Raw genomic sequence first — 17925 nt, forward strand, 5'->3', positions numbered from 1 at the left:
GCGCCAGCTTATGTTTGGGGTGTGCTGCATATCTCCAGGCCATGTCGCTGAGGTGGACTCCTATTCATGTGCCCTGGCTTCTGGGACACTAGCTGGTGGCTCGTGGTACTCCAGGGTACTTCTATGGTGTGTAGGATCTACCTGTGACTGTGCGTGTGCACTACGGATTGCAGTCACAAATGCCAGCGGATAAGAATGTTGCAATTCTGTTTTCTTTAAATGATGGTAAAGCAAACCTATCCTTGCTGTGAGAACCCTCCCTCCTGTGGGCAGCAGATCTGAGCTTGCTCACTGGGGCAAGCACCTGCCAGAGGCCTTGCCCAGGACAAGACCTGGGAGAGTCCCTCTGGTGTGTGGGCCATAAGGACATCAGAAGCACTGTCCTTGTCTCCTGGGCTTCTCGACAGGTGCAGGAATGTTTGGGGACTAAGAGCTGAGTGTCCTTGGCATCAGCTTGGCCAAGCTGAACCCCACAGTGCACCCCTGAACTGCTCCTGGGTGCTGAAAGCAGGGCACAGGCTCTGCTCAGAGCGCTCACAGGCGCAGCCTAGGCAAGGCTGGGGACATCATCCTTCTCCTGCCACTTGGTCTCTCAACCCCTCCCTACCTCACAGACTGCTGGGAACTTGGCTTTGCTTGGGGCTCTTCAAGTCTGTGCCTCTCTATGTGTGATGCTGGGCTGTTTGGCCTGCTGGGTAGAGACAGCAGAAGCTGCCCTGAGGGGTGACTGAGGGTCCTGGGAGCCACAAGGAGCAGCAGTGGGGGCTGTGAGGAGAAGCAGTGAAGCACACAGGAGATACCATGCAAGAAGCAGCACTGGTCATTTATTGCAGCACATGTGGCCTGGAACCCAGCAGTGCCCCCCACCCTGTGACTACTCCCATGGTGCTGGCCCCATGATCAGCTACTGCTGCATGCAATTGTGCTTGAGAAGCTCGGTGGAATTCTTCCAGGGCACTTCAAGGACCTCAAAGTCACAGCGCAGCCTCTGTGGAGACAGCATTGGGGACAAGCAGGGCTGAGGCTGGCCCAGCCTCCTGCCAGCACCCAGCTCTCTGCTTAACACCATGCTCTGGGGCAGACATGGGCACTCCTTGGCCCAAGGGACACGGACATGGAGGCAGATGGCTGTGACTAGATCCAGCTCCCAGACCTTTCCAGCCAACTCCCCAGCCCTGGGGAAGCCCAGTGCCCCCTCCTGCATCCCACACTGGCCTGGATGTTGAGTCACCAAGGTTGGGCAGGTTTAGCCAGGTGTATCTGCACCTGTGGGTTCCTTGTGACCAGACCAGCTCAGGATGGCCAAGCTGAGGGCCTCAGGCTCTATACAGGGCTCAGGCATGGGGTATCACTCTTACCTCCTGCTCCACCCCTGTGGCCAGGGGGCAGGTGGTGAGGTCCACATGGTCTCCAGAGACCCTGGTCTTTCTGCATGCTGTGCTCTCCAAGTCTATGGTCAGGTAGTACTTGACACCAGCCACCAGCTGGGGACAACAGCAATCAGATGAGTCTTCCCTCCAGGCTCTCCCACTGCCCTGGCCCACGTGCAGGGTCCCAGCCTGGATCCCAGGGATATGGGGCAGAGGCCTGGTTCCTGCAGTACCCTGAGACTTACCTGAGAGCACCCTGCTGAAGCCAGGGAGACCACAAGGAAGAAGTCACTGGGCCTTTTCCCTCCTCCTCCCCCAGAATCCAACAAAGATCAGGCAAGGTAAAGCAAGTTGTGTGCAAAGGGTTGGATCCTGTTTCTTTGAAATTTAGAATTTTAATTTTTCATAGATTTTTGGTATTCACTTGGGTTATGTTGTCTTTTGATTTTGGCTCTTTGGCACAGGGTCTCCCTCTAGCTTGGTCTTTTGTGTGTGTGTGTGTGTGTGTGTGTGTGTGTGGCCAGCTCAGCCCACCAGGGGGCGGGGCTGGCTGGCATGTGGTGCTGGGGGATTGAACCACGGTCCCCATGCTTTGCTAAGTTTGTTCTAAGTAGGCGCTTTAGACCACTGAGCCATCTCACCAGCCCCTCTAGCTTGGTCTTGAACTCAGGATCCTTCTGCCTCAGCCTTTCCAAAGCTGAGATTACAAACCTTGGCCAAGACAACTGGCTATATTCACAATGCTTTTAGGAAGCACTGTATAACTGATTGAGTATGGAGCTCAGTGACAGTACATTTGCCTAGCACGTGCAAGACTAGACCTTGAAAGGGCCGGGGAGATAGCTCAGGGTCCTGAGTTCAATCCCCGGTACCACCAAAAACAAAAACAAACAAACAAACAAAAAAACTAGACCTTGAATTCCAGCAACACTGCTCCACACAAAAGGGCAATGTATGAAAATATGGGATGCTCTTTTGGCGCCCCACTCCCTTGGCTCTTGGCAGAATCTCCCAGACTCTGGAGCCCCGCCCAGCCCCAGCTCTCCAGGGTGCCGCACCTGTCTCTCCGCCTTGATGATGTTGGTGTCACGGAAGTAGTAGACGCTGTTGCTGCCCTGGTTGAAGGTGGTTACAGCCGTCTGCGCCATCCTCTGCACCTGCGGGTCGTTGGTGGCCAGGTTCTTGCGTTCTCCGGTCCTGCGGTCCAGCGGCTCAGCGCGGCCGTTGGAGACCTGTGCCAGGAGACAGATCGCGAACGGGGCCAGGCCTATCGCCAGCAAGAGGAGAGGACGCGCCATGGTCACCGCTGTGGTGCGGAGCGGTGGCGCGAGCGGCTTTTACGGACTCCGTGGCCCCGCCCGACGCCCCCCAGTCCGCCTGCGCCCACGCCTGCCCCGCCCCCAGGGCCAGCGAGGAGGAGCGAGGTGGTGAACAGGCCTGAAGACACCTGCGGCTGGATGCCTCCCGGTGCAGTCCACGAAGGGCAAGGACAGCAACAGCCGCCAGCAACAAGTACCATCATAGGAAGTTTATGGGATATTTGTGTAGTGTGGACTATCACTAGCACCCGTGACTGAGCTCTTCTCTTCACCATGTCCTACTGTGTGATCTCGGAGTAGTTACTTAACCTCTCACTACCACGTTTTCCTTTTCTAAAAAATAGGTAGTGAGAGAATTCAGTGACCTGACTCAGGCAAAGAGCTTAGCTTAGAAGAGGCCAGATGCTGTATAAGCAACAGATAAGGAGGCAACATTACTGAGCCAAAGCGTTTAATCCTAGCCAGGAAAAATGAGAATAGTTTCTTCCTTATGGGATTGAGGCATCCAATATTCCCAAATAGTGCTTTTATTTTATTGTTATTTATTTACGTGGCAGAGCTGGAGTCCAACCTCAGGGCCTGGGCATGCTAGGCAAGTACACTACCACTGAGGTACATCCTGAGTCAGCTATCCAATGCTTCCTAAAAACCAAGTGACACAGCCAGAGTGGGGGCTTATGCTTGTCATCGCATCACTCTGGAGGCTGAGGAAAGAGGATCTTGAGCTCCTCCTTACACAGGAGGAAAGAGGACAGAACTGACTTGCCCAGTGGTAACTAGTCAATGGAGATCTTGGGGGCCAGGGAGATGGCTCAGTGGAATAAGTGCTTCCCTGGCAAGCGCAAGGGCCTGAGTTCAATCCCCGGTTCCGCCAAAAAAAAAAAAAAAGTCATTCAAAGGAGATCTTATCTTTTGAACCTTGCCACCCTAAGTCAAATCTGTGCCAAAAGATGATAACTGGCAAGAAGGAGAGCTAGTCATACCAGCTGCCACCTTACTGACCCAGTGCCACCTTACTGACCCAGTGACTTAGGACAAGTCCCTCAACTTCCCACAGTCTCATTGTCCTTGAGGGGGAAAAAAAGACAGCCCTTAGAAAAAAATCATCCTGACATCAATGGCTCTAAACCAAGTCTAGGTACACTGGATGTGGGCTACCAGTGCCTGCAAAGTAGGGACTCGCCAACTTTTCTTTTCTTTTCTTTTTCTTTTTTTTTTTTTTTTTTTTTTTTTTTGTGGTCCACTCAGCCTGCCCTGCTGGCAGGGCTGACATGGCATGTGGTACTGGGGATCAAATCATGTCCCTGCACTAGCCTAAGCTGCCTAAACAGACACTTTAGACCACTGAGCTATCTCACTGGCCCCTCCCCAACTTTTTTAAAGAATCTAATAAAAGATTCTTTATTTGAAAGAATCAAGTAACATCTCTAAAGCAGTCAACACAGGAAAAGCCTGGATTTTGTTAGAATGCTTTGTGTTTCACAATTCTGTGTACCCTGTACTTAAAATTCCATATTGCTGGCAGGACCAAGGTATTCATTTGTCCTTGGGTCTTAAACACAGCTTGCTTGAAAGAGGTGGTCACAGTGGCTGGCAAATAGTTGGTGCTTAGTAAGTGGTAGCTTTTAGTGTGATGAGTATTATAAGTAGGCATCCAGCATATTCCTATCCCCATTTCTAGACCTCAGAATCCCAGGCCCATGAGGAAGTGGTTTCTCAGACCAGGGCATCGTTACTTCCCAGTCCAATACCAGCAGGCCTTCCCACTCCCTTCACTCAGCTATGAAAAACAAACTGCCACCTCCCTGGGATTCCATAGACTGGTTACCAGTTTGTTCCAGGATCAGGTGTCTGTCTTAAAGGGACAGGGTCCAGTTTGTGGCCCAGGATTGGCTTGATGAGCAGGCCATGGCCCAGCAGGGACTATGAGATGAAAAAGCCTGAGTGGGGCTAGAGTAAGTGGCACCTGTTGGCCCCAGGGAAGAGGTGGCAGAGATGGCCCCAAGCAGCCAGGGAACCCTCTTTTGGCTCCCCTAGCTCCGCTCTTCTGTTATGAAGCCATAACTGCCATAGCTCCCTCAGCAACTATGCAGATCCCCAGCTCAATGGAACCTACCCTGCCTGTCACAACTTGGTGCTGGTGCCACTAAGCCTTTGGTACCACAATCTAGCAGTTTCCAAGGATCTGTCACCCACCAGTCACTTCTTACAAGCATCTAGGTAGTTCACAGGTCTGAAGTACTTCTCTACATGTGGTATCTTAGAGAGAAGAGGGGGAGAGGCAAGGGCAAGGGCAAGTGACCATCAGTGGGCTCTTGACTTGTGCCAGATCTTGGAGCAGGGCTTCACACTGTCCTCCTATCCCCAGAGTGGGCTATAGAGCAGTGATGATCCACTCTCCCTGCAAGAAGGAAATGGGAAGGGACTGGGGGGAGGGGCACAGTGGTTTTGGAGTGATGCCCATGTGACAGCAGTGCTCTGTGTGTGAGCCTCAGGTTGCCCCACACATAAGGTCTGCTGCACAGAGGAAGTTCCCTGAAGGTGGACTGTCTGGGGGAGGGGTTTCCAGGACTAGGGTTCATCTGGAACAGAGCCTGCAGCCTGGACTCCATCCTGTCTGCACCACTCTGGCTTCTAGAAAAAGTGCTGAACTAAGCATGGACTTGTGAATGGCCATCCTCACAGGCCACAGAGCACAACTCCCAGTTTTGCTGTGAGGTAACATCCAACCCAGGTTGCCTGCAGCATCTCTTGCCCCTGGATGAATGCATCTTCATGATCAAGATGGGCCCTCAACATTCCTTACCCCTGGGATCAGACCCTACAGGACCTTCTTATCACCCAAAACCCTCTTCCTTGAGCCTCCAATCTGATGGAGAACATCCCTTCCCTCCCAGGACACCTGTCGCTACCGATGACAATACAGTGTTCAATCTAAACCACCAGTGTTCCATCCTGGCTCTTTGTTTAGTTTATCCTCCTATTGTCCCAAGATGTAGCCAATACACAGAAAATGGAAGAGGACCTACAAGTTCTGCTTATCAGATGATTTCAGAGTCAATGCATATATTTCTATCCCACTGGTCAAGAAAGGGAAATGTTACTTTCACCTCCAAGTCCTTATAATCATACCCTTGTCCCCTTCCCCAAAGATGGTCACTATTGATATTTTCTTTACTACAAAATTTTGCAACAAGCATTTGCATGATTTTCTTTTCAGTTTTATCACCTATGTAGGGATAACTAAGCAAGAACTTACTTTTTCTTTTTTTCACATGAGGAGAGTACAGCCAGGGCCTCAGTGCTTGCTACTCACTCTACCATACCTCTACCATAAGCTGCAACCCCAATAAAAGAATTTAACCTTACAAAAGTGGAAACACATCATTTTTTCTTAATTTGCACAACATTGAGATTCACTGGTTTTACACAGCTCCTAGGGTGCTCTGCATGCCACCTCTGCTGTTCAATGCTGCCAACATCCAGGGCCCCCAATGCACCCAGTTACTCTGCTCTGTCCCTGGCATGAGTGCACACTGGTGCCTCTAAGGAAGGACTCTGGGCATGGCATCTAGGGTGCCAGTTTGAATTTGGAGTCTGCTGCATGTCTCTAGGCTATTTCTGGGGTGGACTCCTGTTGCGTGTGCCGACTTCTGGGACACTACCTGGTGGGTGGTGATGCTCTGGAGTACTGTGGTACCTGGGATCTACCTGTGATTGTATGTGTATACATGTGAGACTATGGATTGTAGTCACAAATGTCAGTGGCAAAGAATGTTGCAACTCTGTTTTCTTTAAATGATGGTAAAGCAAACCTATCCTTGTTGTGAGAACCCTCCCTCCTGTGGGCAGCAGATCTGAGCTTGCTCACTGGGGCAAGCACCTGCCAGAGGCCTTGCCCAGGACAAGACCTGGGAGAGTCCCTCTGGTGTGTGGGCCATAATAAGGACATCAGAAGCACTGTCCTTGTCTCCTGGGCTTCTCGGCAGGTGCAGGAATGATTGGGGACTAAGAGCTGAGTGTCCTTGGCATCAGCTTGGCCAAGCTGAACCCCACAGTGCACCCCTGAACTGCTCCTGGGTGCTGAAAGCAGGGCACAGGCTCTGCTCAGAGCGCTCACAGGCGCAGCCTAGGCAAGGCTGGGGACATCATCCTTCTCCTGCCACTTGGTCTCTCAACCCCTCCCTACCTCACAGACTGCTGGGAACTTGGCTTTGCTTGGGGCTCTTCAAGTCTGTGCCTCTCTATGTGTGATGCTGGGCTGTTTGGCCTGCTGGGTAGAGACAGCAGAAGCTGCCCTGAGGGGTGACTGAGGGTCCTGGGAGCCACAAGGAGCAGCAGTGGGGGCTGTGAGGAGAAGCAGTGAAGCACACAGGAGATACCATGCAAGAAGCAGCACTGGTCATTTATTGCAGCACATGTGGCCTGGAACCCAGCAGTGCCCCCCACCCTGTGACTACTCCCATGGTGCTGGCCCCATGATCAGCTACTGCTGCATGCAATTGTGCTTGAGAAGCTCGGTGGAATTCTTCCAGGGCACTTCAAGGACCTCAAAAGTCACAGCGCAGCTTCTGCGGAGACAGCCTTGGGGACAAGCAGGGCTGAGGCTGGCCCAGCCTCCTGCCAGCACCCAGCCCTCTGTTTAACACCATGTTCTGGGGCAGACATGGGCACTCTTTGGCCCAAGGGACACGGACATGGAGGCAGATGGCTGTGACTAGATCCAGCTCCCAGACATTTCCAGCCAACTCCCCAGCCCTGGGGAAGCCCAGCATCCCCTCCCTGCACCCCACACTAGCCTGAATGTTGAGTCACCAAGGTTGGGCAGGTTTAGCCAGGTGTATCTGCACCTGTGGGTTCCTTGTGACCAGACCAGCTCAGGATGGCCAAGCTGAGGGCCTCAGGCTCTTTGGCATCAGCTTGGCCAAGCTAAACCCCACAGTGCACCCCTGAACTGCTCCTGGGTACGAAAAGCAGTAGGGCACAGGCTTTGCTCAGAGCGCTCACAGGCACAGCCTAGTCAAGGCTGGGGACATCATCCTTCTCCTGCCACTTGGTCTCCCAGGTTTCAGGCATGGGGTACCACTCTTACCTCCTGCTCCACCCCTGTGGCCAGGGGGCAGGTGGTGAGGTTTACATGGTCTCCGGAGACCCTGGTCTTTCTGCATGCTGTGTTCTCCAAGTCTATGGTCAGGTAGCACTCGACACCAGCCACCAGCTGGGGACAATGGCAATCAAGTGACGGGTATGTAACCCTCTCCTCCTCCAGCTTCTCCTACTAAGCTGGGCCACGTGCAGGGTCCCAACCTGGAACCCAGAGATATGGGGCAGAGGCCTGGTTCCTGTAGCACGCTGAGACTCCCCTGGGCTCAGCACACTAAAGTCTGGGCAGCTGAGAGTGTAGCTTAGCAGTAGATCCCTTGCGCTCTATGCATGAGACCTAAATTCAATCTCCTGGGCCAGTAAGATAGCTCAGTGGACTAAGCGCCTGCTTGGGCAAGCGCAGGGACCAGGCTTAGATCCGGATCCTGGCATCACATGCTGTGTCAGCCTTGCCCGGTGACACACTGAGCCAGCCATTGGGTGTGGTGTTGCACGCCTGTAATCCCAGCGCTGGGGAGCCTGAAAACAGAAGGATCACTTTGAGTCCAAGCTATGTAGTGAGACCCTATACAAAATACATTTCAAAAAATAAATTAAATAAAAATAAATTAAAGCTGGGGAGATGGCTGAGGAATAAGCGCTTCCCTGGCAAGCGCAAGGGCCTGAGTTCAATCCCTGGTTCCACAAAAAAAAAAAAAATTAAAAATAAATTCAATTCCCAATATGAGCTCATGGTGAATACAAGAGTTACCATCGTCCCCTCTGCCTCCCCTCCATTCCTAGCTGGCAGGGACCAGAAGGAAGCAAATGAATTAGTTTCTAGATACTAGGCAAAAAAGTCACTTTTGCCGGCCCTTTCACTTAAAAAAAAAAAAAAATTAGGTACTTTGTGGTTGGGGACTGCTGCTCTTCAAAAGTCAATTTTTGTACACAGTGGATTTTGGTCTTCATCTTTAAAATTTGTAGGGTTGGGGATACAGCCTAGCAGCACAAGCATCTGTCTGGCAAGCACAAGGTCTGATTACTAGTAAAAACAAACAAAGGGAAAAAAAAAAACCCAGACAGCAACTATCAAAGAAGAATAGCCATGGCCCTCTGATATACCATGGCCATGGGCCTCAACAAGGGCCACAAGGTGACTAAGAATGTGAACTGAGGGACAGCTGCCGTCGCTGACATCTCACCAAACACACCAAGTTCATGCGGGACATGATCTGGGAGGTATGCGGCTTTGCCCCCTAAGAGCGGCACACCATGGAGCTGCTCAAGGTCTCCAAGGACAAGCACACCCTCAAGTTCATCAAGAAAAGGGAAGGGACACACATCCAAGCCAAAAGGAACCGTGAGGAGCTGAGCAACGTGCTGGCTGCCATGAGGAAGGCAGCTGCCAAAAAGAACTGAGCCCCTCTGGAATAAAGCTTTGAAGAAAGTTAAAAAAAAAAAAAATTTAAAAATTGCTGTATGAGGCAGACATGGTAGCAAATACATGTAATCCCAGCACTTGGGATGCTGAGGCAGAAAGATTCCTACAAGTTTGAGGCCAGCCTGGGATATATAGCAACTGCAAAAAAACACAATGTCAATAGTAGGTCCTAAAAGGATAGCTCAAGTCATAAGTCATGTGCTTTTGATAAGCCCAGGGCCCTGGGCTTAACTGCTAGCATAAAAAAAAAAAAAACCACCACACACAGTAAGAAAAAGTGTTCTTGGGGGAAGGAAACAGATTATAGGTGTGTACTGCTTTACCAGGCTTGCCGTTTTTTTTTTTTTTTTTTTTTTTTTTTTTGGGGGGGGGGGGTACTGGGAATCAAACTCAGGATCTTGTGCTTACCAGGCAGGCACTCTACTGCTAAACCATATTCTGGGCCCTAGGAATTTAAGAACATACTTTCTAGCTTTATCATCTATACACAGATCCTTATGCATGAATTTACTTAACATGGCTGGTCCTTTGTCTTGCTTCATTTGCTTAGCACTGAGATTTGTTGTTCTGCCATTTGATTTTTGTGTATTTTTCAGACAGGGTCTCACTATGCAGCTCTGGCTGGCCTTGAGCTCACTTTGTAGCCCAGGCTGGTTTTAAAGTCACAATGATCCTCCTGCCTCAGCCTCCAGAGTGCTGGGATTACAGCCATGTGCCATCATGCCTTATTCTGTTTTGATTTCTTTTTTTGAACCAGGAATTGAACTCAGGACCTTGTGCTTGCTAGGCATGCACTTGAACCACTGAGCTAAATCCCTGGCTGTTTCGATTTTTTTCAAATAGAGCTTCACTATGTAGTCCAGGCTGGCCTTGAACTCAGCAATCTTCCTGCCTCCAGAGAGCTTGGATTAAAAGTATGTACCACCACGCCCAGTAGTTTTAATTACTTTACTCACTGTAGTATCAGGAACCATGAGAGCTGTGTCCTGCCCAGGCTCTTAAAAACAATGCAGCTGTGCGTATTGGTACAGGTCCTGCCACAGGTGTGCAGGAGTTTCTCTGAGGGAACTGCTGGCTCAGGAGGTGTGTCGGCTTTACAAAATAACACCCAACTGTTTTCCTAGTGTTCAATGCAATTTGCACTCCCACCAACTGGGTATCAGTTCCTGTTACTACATTTACTCAACATTTGCTATTGTCTCTTTAACATTTTTGCCAATTGGGTAGGTGTTGATGGCATTTGTTTTCCTGATTACTAATGAAATTGAGGCCTTTCACATGCCCACTCTTTTCCAGTATTTTTTAATCAATTTTCCTATTGTGTCGTCTACCTTTTTCTTGGCTGCAGTTCTTCATGTGCTTTGGTTACTGTCCTTTGCTTAACACTGTGCAACTATCCTTTTCCATTCTGGGTTTTTCTCTTCACTCTATGGTTTAAACAAAATTTCTAAGAGTTAAATTTGCCAACTTTCTCTTAATTCTTCTTACCCTGAGATCACTAATTACTTCATATTATCACAATTTTTGTACTTGTTTTAACATCACTCGCCTCCCCAGACAGTAATCATTACGTTGAAAATTATTTTGTAGGGGGGGAAAGAAAATTATTTTGTTTTCATTGTAAGCAAGTCACTGCTCAATGATGCTATTAAAGGGATGAATTTAAAGTACAAGTAGAAGTATACAACTAGTACATTTTCCATACAGCAACTTCAATTCTCAAAAGGAGAAACTGAGGCTCAGAGAGACTGACAGACATGATCAAGGAATACAATCTTCTAGACATAGGGGTATACAAATTCCAATCTGGTTACTTCCCAGAAAAATTAGCAAAGAGTCCCAAATTTCTTCACCTGGGGGTGGGGAAAAGGGACACACTGGCTTGGCTGGGCACGGTGGGACACATTTGTAATGCCAGCACTTGGAAGGCTTAAGGCAAGACAATTGCTGAAGTTCAAGGACAGCCTGAACTGTACAGTGAAACCCTGTTTTGAAAAACAAAACAAAACCCAAAAAAAGGAATTAACAGTACTGAATTCAAGTGTAACTCTCAAGCCCTCCAACCTAGAATGCCTGTGACTCCTTATCCCTTCCTAAATCCCAGAAGGCAAGAAAGCAGACAATGTGATGAATGGCAAGTGAACTCTGACCCACATCCAGTTCACCTTTTTCCTAGTATTTCTAACTCCTACTCATTTTTTCCATCAGGTGCTGCCTAGCCCAGCTACTGACTTGACTGACATCCGGAACACCACAGCCTACCTGGCTCCCAGGAAGAGATCAACCCACACTCTCTCACATTATTCAGGGACTGGATCACTCTGAGGCACCAGCCCAATGCCCACATGCCTAGGGCGGCTACCCTCTGGGAATGGGAAGTTCCCAGTTTCAGTCTGCATTGATAAGGAGTGCAGCAGAAATGGTCGGCCCCTTGGGAAAAGACAACTCCCAACCCACTTACTTTTCAAAACACACCATCTAGTCAAGAAAGCCGCTGACTTTATTAATCTAAAAACAATGACTGTTCTGTCAAAAAAGAGAGCCAAATGGCATCATACGGACCAGAGATGAGGTGGAAGTGAGGGAGAAGGACTGGGAATCCACTCAAGACAGCTGGTAACTATCGCCAAGGAATTGGCAAGGGAAGGATGAGAAAGGGAGATGCATGCAAGAGTGACATTTCCAAAAAGTTAAAATGATGTGGGGGAGAGAACTCCCAAAAGACCCTTGAATACATCACAGGTGAGTACGACAACAGCAATCTTTTCCATTGTAGAAGAGAGTGAGGTGCCCCCACTCAGCTGTGAACTCTAGAGACTCGGACCCTGGGGCTAGGGATTGAGGGCTCCCCAGACAGCATCACAAGAAGGCATCACACCACTCCCGGAGGCACCCGAAGCAGTCCCGGGACTGCTTGGCGTTGGCACCACACGTGTCCTTCAGCCATTCCCGGAAGAGGTCTTCATCTTTCTTTAGCACCAGAAATTGGCCAAGGACCACATAGGCCTGCAAAACAGGTAAAGGAAAGGTACTGCTGCTAAATACTCTGTGGTCTTCAGCCACATCAGCCTGAAGTGCCAGATCTTGTTTGGTCCAAAACAGATTAGTACTAGGATCAGAGAGCAAGTACTTTTGTAGCATTCTAAACACAAAACTCCAGCTTTACCTTTCAAGGGCAGATTATGCCCCACCCCATCACCACCAAGTAGCCAAAGCCAACTCAAATTATCCACCAACCCCAGCCCTTACATACACCCACTTTCCTCACTGTCAATCTGTTCTGAAATAATGTAGTTTCCCCAGGAACACACAGCCTCCCACACCTTGTCAAAGCCTCTTTCCTCCAATTTCTTGCCCAGGACGTCACCAATCCCAGCCAGGCACCCCACTGGCTTTTCCCCCATGGGCTCTGCGACGAAGTCTCGGTGCTTTTGGGACGTTGTCATCTTGATCAGGCTTAACCTGGGAATCCCAAGACAAAGCAGGTTAGGACTGAAAACCAGAAAATCCTAGCACTCTTATATTAAAAGGAAGATATACCAGCCACTATGGCAGTTCATTCTCATTTCACCAATGAAAAAACGATCTGGAAGAATCTCCCCCTACTGGAAAGAGAAATCTCTTTCAGTTTCGGGGTGACTAGATTTCTGTATGCCCTCAGTGGAAATACTATCCTGCTCTTAACAGGTGGCACTAGGAGGGCACTGGGAAGATTCCCCGGATCATCAGCCAAGACACGCCCTAACGCTGTCAATCCCTAGGTGACATTGGCTTGGAGGAGGGTATACTAACGCTGCCCAGGACACCCAGGGTGGGATAAGTCAACCACAAGTCTCAGCTCTACTCGTCCCCACACGACTACGCAACAGACTATGCAAGCGAAGCACAGGATGCCAGCGCCACAGCCGCCCCAGCAGCCTCCCAAGACCCACCACCACCACTCCCAGTTCCAACACACGCTGCCCCGCCTCCGACACACGTCGCCCCGCCCCCTCCACGCGCCCCGGCTCCCATGCGCCTTTCCTTCCCTCAGCGCAGTACAGCCCAAGGCAAAGGCGCTTCCTCTGGTTCACTACAGCGACAGAGCCTCTTTATTCACCTTTTCCCTCCGTCTCCTCCCGCTACTAAATAAGACCCGGTTCCCCGGCTCACACTCACCGGCAGCTTTAGCACCGCTAACGGTTCCTCCCGCTACTCGACTGCTCTCGCACAGGTCTCAACACTAGAACTTTCTTCAACTTCCGCTTCCGGGTCGCCTGAAGACCCGCCTTAAAAAAATTCAAAATTAGGTACTTCTAGCCACTGAAGGCCATAGAGTTGAGGTGCCCTCGCTATCATGGCGTCTCCAGTAGTTGCCGCTTTCCAGTCCTCAGAAAACTAGGCTTTCTTATGCATTCTGTCTTTCTTACAGCACTTACAGTCTTAAGAGAAACCTCCAAGAGGTTTACTTTCTCGGACGGCCGGTATCCGGAACTCAAGCAAAGAGGCCTGACCGATCGGACTGTGGGAAGCATTACAGGGACGGAAACCAGAGAGGAAATGCAGTCGGAATGCTTCCCAGAGTGCGCCGGAAGTACAGGTGTCTGCACATTCTAATTCGGGCCATCGTCCTCGCAATCCGGTGGGCGAAAACCCAAAGCGCTAGCTCTCGGGAGTCCAAATTTACGCTGTCGTGCGACTACCATCAAGTTCCATTTCTGGGGTTTCGTTGGCTTGCCTTGAAGTGATTTATAGACGAGTCGCTCTCAACTTCCAGCCTGGGAAACGAGGTTGTTCAGGCAGTGCCTGTGGGACGCGAGAGCCAGAGACAGTAAGTGGGTGTTTTTTTTCTGAGGCGCTTTCCTCTGGAGTAGAGTGAGACAGATGACGTGTCGGAGATTTCTTTGGAAGAATTCCGTCTTAGGACCGGGGAAATAGCTCAGTAGAATTAGCGCTTGCCCGCGCTTGCCTGGCAAGTGCAGGGTCCCGAGTTCAATCCCCGGTACCGCAAAAAAAAAAAAAAAAGAATTTCGTCTTAGTGATACCAGTTTTTTTCTTTGGAGGACCCATATGCCACAGCTTGAGTCCGCATACCTGGACCTTTAAGTAATTTCTAGTTTGGACAGTCGTAGTGATCACCAAATTAGTTTATGGGGCATGATAGAATATTAAGGGTTGTGTGGCTTTGCTAGATTTGGGGGTACAAGTATGTTGAGAAGGTAGTTTTCAAGCTTCTTCCAGAGAGGAAACCAGAATGAGTTCCGTGGGACATGTATATAGTTGGATAGTCACCAGTAAGCCCGATAACAGGAGTTAATCTCATATGACACATCCTGCAGTGTTTTTATCATTATTTTATGGCTGTTCTGAGTTAGGTATTGTTTTTCCTGGGCCCCAGAGAAGTTGAAGAGTTAGGAAATAAGCTGGGTACAGTGTCCCATTCCTGGAGGCTGGGTCTGGGCATATCACTGACACCGTATCTCAATTTTTGTTTTTTATTTGTGTATTTAGTACAGGGCCTCACTACATAGGTCCAACTTGTAGTGATCCACCTGTTTTCAGCCTCCCAAGAGCTGGGATTACAGGCATGCACCACCACCACTAGGCGACCAGTCTCAATCACCGGCTCCGCGCGCCCCAGGGGCAGGGGGCAGGGAGCAGGCCAACATGATTTACGGTGTTGGGGATCAAACCCCAACCCCTGCGCTCTGATTAAGCAGGTGCGTTAGTCCGCTGAGCTATCTGGCTGGTTCTGACACCCCATCTCAATTTTTTTTTTTCCAGTTTTTTTAAAAGGTCAAATTTGGCGCGGGGGAGATGGTTCAGCGGAATAAGCATTTCCCTGGCAAGCGCAAGGGCCTGAGTTCAATCCCGGTTCCACCAAAAAAAAAAAGGTCAAATTTAAGTGAAAGGGCTGGGAAGTGTTCCTCAGTTCAAAGGCCATGGGCTCAATTCTCAGAACTGCAAAAGATAATAAGGCAGATTTTGAATTCAGGTAATGAGATCTTAAGAGTCCATGATTTTAAGCTAGGTAGGGTACTGTATTATTTCTTAGTTAAAAGCTTCTCCCTGTCTTCCAAATAGTCCTGGCTTCTGAGACTGCCATCCAAGAAACTCAGGAAGAGGATCTGACAATTTCCCTAAGCACCCCGTGCCTGGACCCAGAATGTCACAGGCCACCAAGAGGAAGCATGTGGTGAAGGAGGTGCTCGGGGAGCACATAGTACCCTCTGACCGACAACAAATAGTGAGAGTGAGTGGCATCAGGTGCAAACTGCTTCCCACCCAGCCCTTCACTCCTATTGGATCCTTAGGGTGGGGATAAGGTGCAGTGCAGCTCAGGGATGCAAGATCTGACTGATGAGGCTGATTGAGCCTTGGTCTCTCCTGGACTAGGTACTCAGGACCCCAGGGAACAATTTACATGAGGTAGAGACGGCTCAAGGGCAACGCTTCCTGGTGAGCATGCCCTCGAAGTACCGCAAAAACATCTGGATCAAGAGAGGTGAGAGAGCCAGCCCCACAAGGGATATAAGCATTTTCTGTGGCTGAGGCTTTCTCCATCACAAATAAGACTGGCTTTGTTTTTTCTCAACTACAGGGGACTTTCTTATTGTCGACCCCATTGAAGAAGGAGAAAAGGTGAAGGCTGAGATCTCCTTTGTGCTCTGCAAGGACCACGTGCGCTCTCTACAGAAGGAGGGGTTCTGGTAGGGTGGACGCCTTCATTTTTGATACTCTAGCTTTTGTGGGGGGACTGACTGACTTAGGAAATTAAGGGAGGGAGGATCATGACATCCCAGGCAGTCACAGCTGGAAACGGTTGTTTTGCTAAGAGGTTCTGTTTACCTTGACCTGGTTCTTATTGTCATACAGGCCTGAGGCCTTCTCTGAAGTGGCTGAGAAGGACAACAACAACAGGAGCAGGTAAGGGACAAGTCCCACTCAGGGGACTTGAGACAGAAAACAGGTCCATCCCCTGGTACCTTAGGGGGAAGATTGAACCTTCCTTTTTCTCTTTGTAGGATGCATCAGTTCAGCTCCTAAGTCCATGGTAGAATAAGTGGTTATGAGGATACTCATAAAAAATGTTCTTAGTTAAAACCTGGCTTTGCCAAGTTGTAGCTGAGTGACTTTAAACAGGTTGCTTAATAGCTTAAGACTTTCTTTCCACATCTATAAAATGAGAACTTTGTGAGGAGTAAAGGGGCTAATGTTTGGCATATTGCATGTGACGTGTGGGCCCATTGTGTTGATTAGTGGTAGAGAATTGTTACAATTCTTAACTGAAACCAAAGGCCTTTTGAGGAGGGGTGCGGGTGCTTATTTTCTTAGGCCAAGTGTTCTCACTGTTCTGTGTGTCCCTCCTTTTCACCTCAAAGGGCTGCTGCTTTTCTGTAGGCCTGTCGGTCTCTTTTTTTCTTTTTTTATGTATTTAGTATAGGTCTACAGGATCTACAGGGTCTCACTATATAGATTGGACTTCTAGTGATTCTCCTGTTTTCAGCCTCCCAAGGGCTGAGACTGCAGGCACGCACCACCATGCCCAGTCTCAATTGATGACTCAGCCCAGGGAGCTCGGGCCCAGGGAGAGGAGGCTTGGGCCTGGGGGTGGGCTCAGGCCCAGGCTCATAGGGATTGAACCCCAGGCCCACTGCACTCTGCCTGAGCAGGTTCTTTAGTCCACTGAGCTATCTGTCAGGCCCTTTGGCCTGTGGGTCTCGACTGCCTGGAAACTTGGCTGTCTTTTTCTCAGACTTCTTAGTAGCACGTCTGGGTTTCTCATCTGAGGAGGTCTTGGGCTAACTCTTTTCCCCCCTCCCCTTGCAGACAAACTGAGCCAGAGCTTCCAGCTGAGCCACAGTCATCAGAAGAATCTGGTTCTGAAGATGACTCTGACCTCTTTGTTAACACCAATCGCAGACAATATTTTGAGAGTGAGGAGGAGAGTGAAGAAGAAGAGGCAGCTTGAGACCTGGGATCCTCTTTTCCGCTTGCTCAGGGACTAGTCCCAGGGTTCCCTGGCTTGGACATTCCCATGGTGCCCTGCAGATCTTTTCCGCTGGATGGGGACAAGGCAGGACTCCTCTCTGAACCGTTCTTCTGACTTCAGCAAATTAAACCCCTGGTGGGTGGTGACTTGTATGGTGTCTGAGTGGCTGTCTGGGAGAAGGAGACTTGGGAAGCAAAAATCTGCTCCATGGGGGGTTGAGGGCCAGTGGGCAAAATGGGAAGGAAATGGGGGTGGGCAAGTGGTTGGCCCACATGCTTTCTCTCTCACTGGGCAATTAGTGCCAGGCCTTGTGCTGTTCTCCTTGCATGTGTTTATCAGCTAGGAGCCGCCCCACTTCATTTGTTGCCTGCTTGCATTTAGTTCCAGTTCAAGCATTCAGGGATACAACCTAGGACCTAATACCCACCGGCCTCTAAGCTGCCAGGACAAATTTTATGGTGCCTCATGAGCTATTTCCCTGTCTAGTCTTCCTTTCCAGGAGTGCACAGCACCTGCTGCCCTATGTCCACTGAGTGGACCCTACCTTTCTCACCCTTCCCCATCTGTTACCACTGGAAGCTGTGTTTTGTGGTCTGCAAAACCTATACTGATACCTGATTTTATTTGGAACTGGGTTAGTTTATGAGAATACTGACATCCTATAACTTTTATTTTTTAACATATTTAGTACAGGGTCTCACTACACAGATCAGACTCATAATGATCCTCCTGTTTTCA

The 17925-nt window shown here is 49.7% G+C and overlaps 3 protein-coding genes across 4 annotated transcripts; 1 reads left to right on the forward strand and 2 right to left on the reverse strand.

The window, feature by feature from the left end:
• Positions 1–802: 802 nt before the first annotated feature.
• On the reverse strand, positions 803–2720 carry Cst6 (cystatin E/M). Its single transcript, XM_004627357.2, has 3 exons — positions 2429–2720; positions 1359–1484; positions 803–988 (listed from the first exon to the last, which is right to left on the reverse strand). Exons 1-3 carry the CDS (start codon positions 2666–2668, stop codon positions 905–907), a joined length of 450 nt encoding a protein of 149 aa, XP_004627414.1. The 5' UTR covers positions 2669–2720; the 3' UTR covers positions 803–904.
• Positions 2721–11794: 9074 nt separating this feature from the next.
• Banf1 (barrier to autointegration factor 1) lies at positions 11795–13478 on the reverse strand. Its single transcript, XM_004627209.2, has 3 exons — positions 13374–13478; positions 12539–12677; positions 11795–12221 (listed from the first exon to the last, which is right to left on the reverse strand). Exons 2-3 carry the CDS (start codon positions 12659–12661, stop codon positions 12075–12077), a joined length of 270 nt encoding a protein of 89 aa, XP_004627266.1. The 5' UTR covers positions 12662–12677; positions 13374–13478; the 3' UTR covers positions 11795–12074.
• Positions 13479–13549: 71 nt separating this feature from the next.
• Eif1ad (eukaryotic translation initiation factor 1A domain containing) lies at positions 13550–17339 on the forward strand. Of its 2 annotated transcripts, none has more exons than XM_023710779.1 (6): positions 13550–13794; positions 15279–15447; positions 15591–15699; positions 15796–15904; positions 16071–16121; positions 17025–17339. In XM_023710779.1, exons 2-6 carry the CDS (start codon positions 15361–15363, stop codon positions 17164–17166), a joined length of 498 nt encoding a protein of 165 aa, XP_023566547.1. In that variant the 5' UTR covers positions 13550–13794; positions 15279–15360; the 3' UTR covers positions 17167–17339. The 2 variants fall into 2 exon arrangements, with proteins under 2 accessions (XP_023566547.1, XP_004627267.1); XM_004627210.2 differs by lacking the exon at positions 13550–13794 and adding an exon at positions 13802–14025.
• Positions 17340–17925: the final 586 nt, after the last annotated feature.

This window comes from Octodon degus, unplaced genomic scaffold (genome assembly GCF_000260255.1).
Source record: "Octodon degus isolate 3935 unplaced genomic scaffold, OctDeg1.0 scaffold00018, whole genome shotgun sequence".
NCBI lineage: Eukaryota > Metazoa > Chordata > Mammalia > Rodentia > Octodontidae > Octodon > Octodon degus.

What these genes read in the sequence shown, in the direction of transcription:
- Banf1 (XM_004627209.2), bottom strand. Translation starts at nt 12,661, where the DNA reads ATGACAACGTCCCAAAAGCACCGAGACTTCGTCGCAGAGCCCATGGGG. An exon ending in AGGAAAGAGGCTTTGACAAG is followed by an intron (nt 12,222 to 12,538) that starts GTGTGGGAGGCT and finishes CCTGTTTTGCAG; the next exon opens with GCCTATGTGGTCCTTGGCCA.
- Eif1ad (XM_023710779.1), top strand. Translation starts at nt 15,361, where the DNA reads ATGTCACAGGCCACCAAGAGGAAGCATGTGGTGAAGGAGGTGCTCGGG. An exon ending in AAACATCTGGATCAAGAGAG is followed by an intron (nt 15,700 to 15,795) that starts GTGAGAGAGCCA and finishes TCTCAACTACAG; the next exon opens with GGGACTTTCTTATTGTCGAC. An exon ending in CTACAGAAGGAGGGGTTCTG is followed by an intron (nt 15,905 to 16,070) that starts GTAGGGTGGACG and finishes ATTGTCATACAG; the next exon opens with GCCTGAGGCCTTCTCTGAAG.
- Cst6 (XM_004627357.2), bottom strand. Translation starts at nt 2,668, where the DNA reads ATGGCGCGTCCTCTCCTCTTGCTGGCGATAGGCCTGGCCCCGTTCGCG. An exon ending in TCATCAAGGCGGAGAGACAG is followed by an intron (nt 1,485 to 2,428) that starts GTGCGGCACCCT and finishes TGTTGTCCCCAG; the next exon opens with CTGGTGGCTGGTGTCAAGTA. An exon ending in CCACAGGGGTGGAGCAGGAG is followed by an intron (nt 989 to 1,358) that starts GTAAGAGTGATA and finishes CTGTCTCCACAG; the next exon opens with AGGCTGCGCTGTGACTTTGA.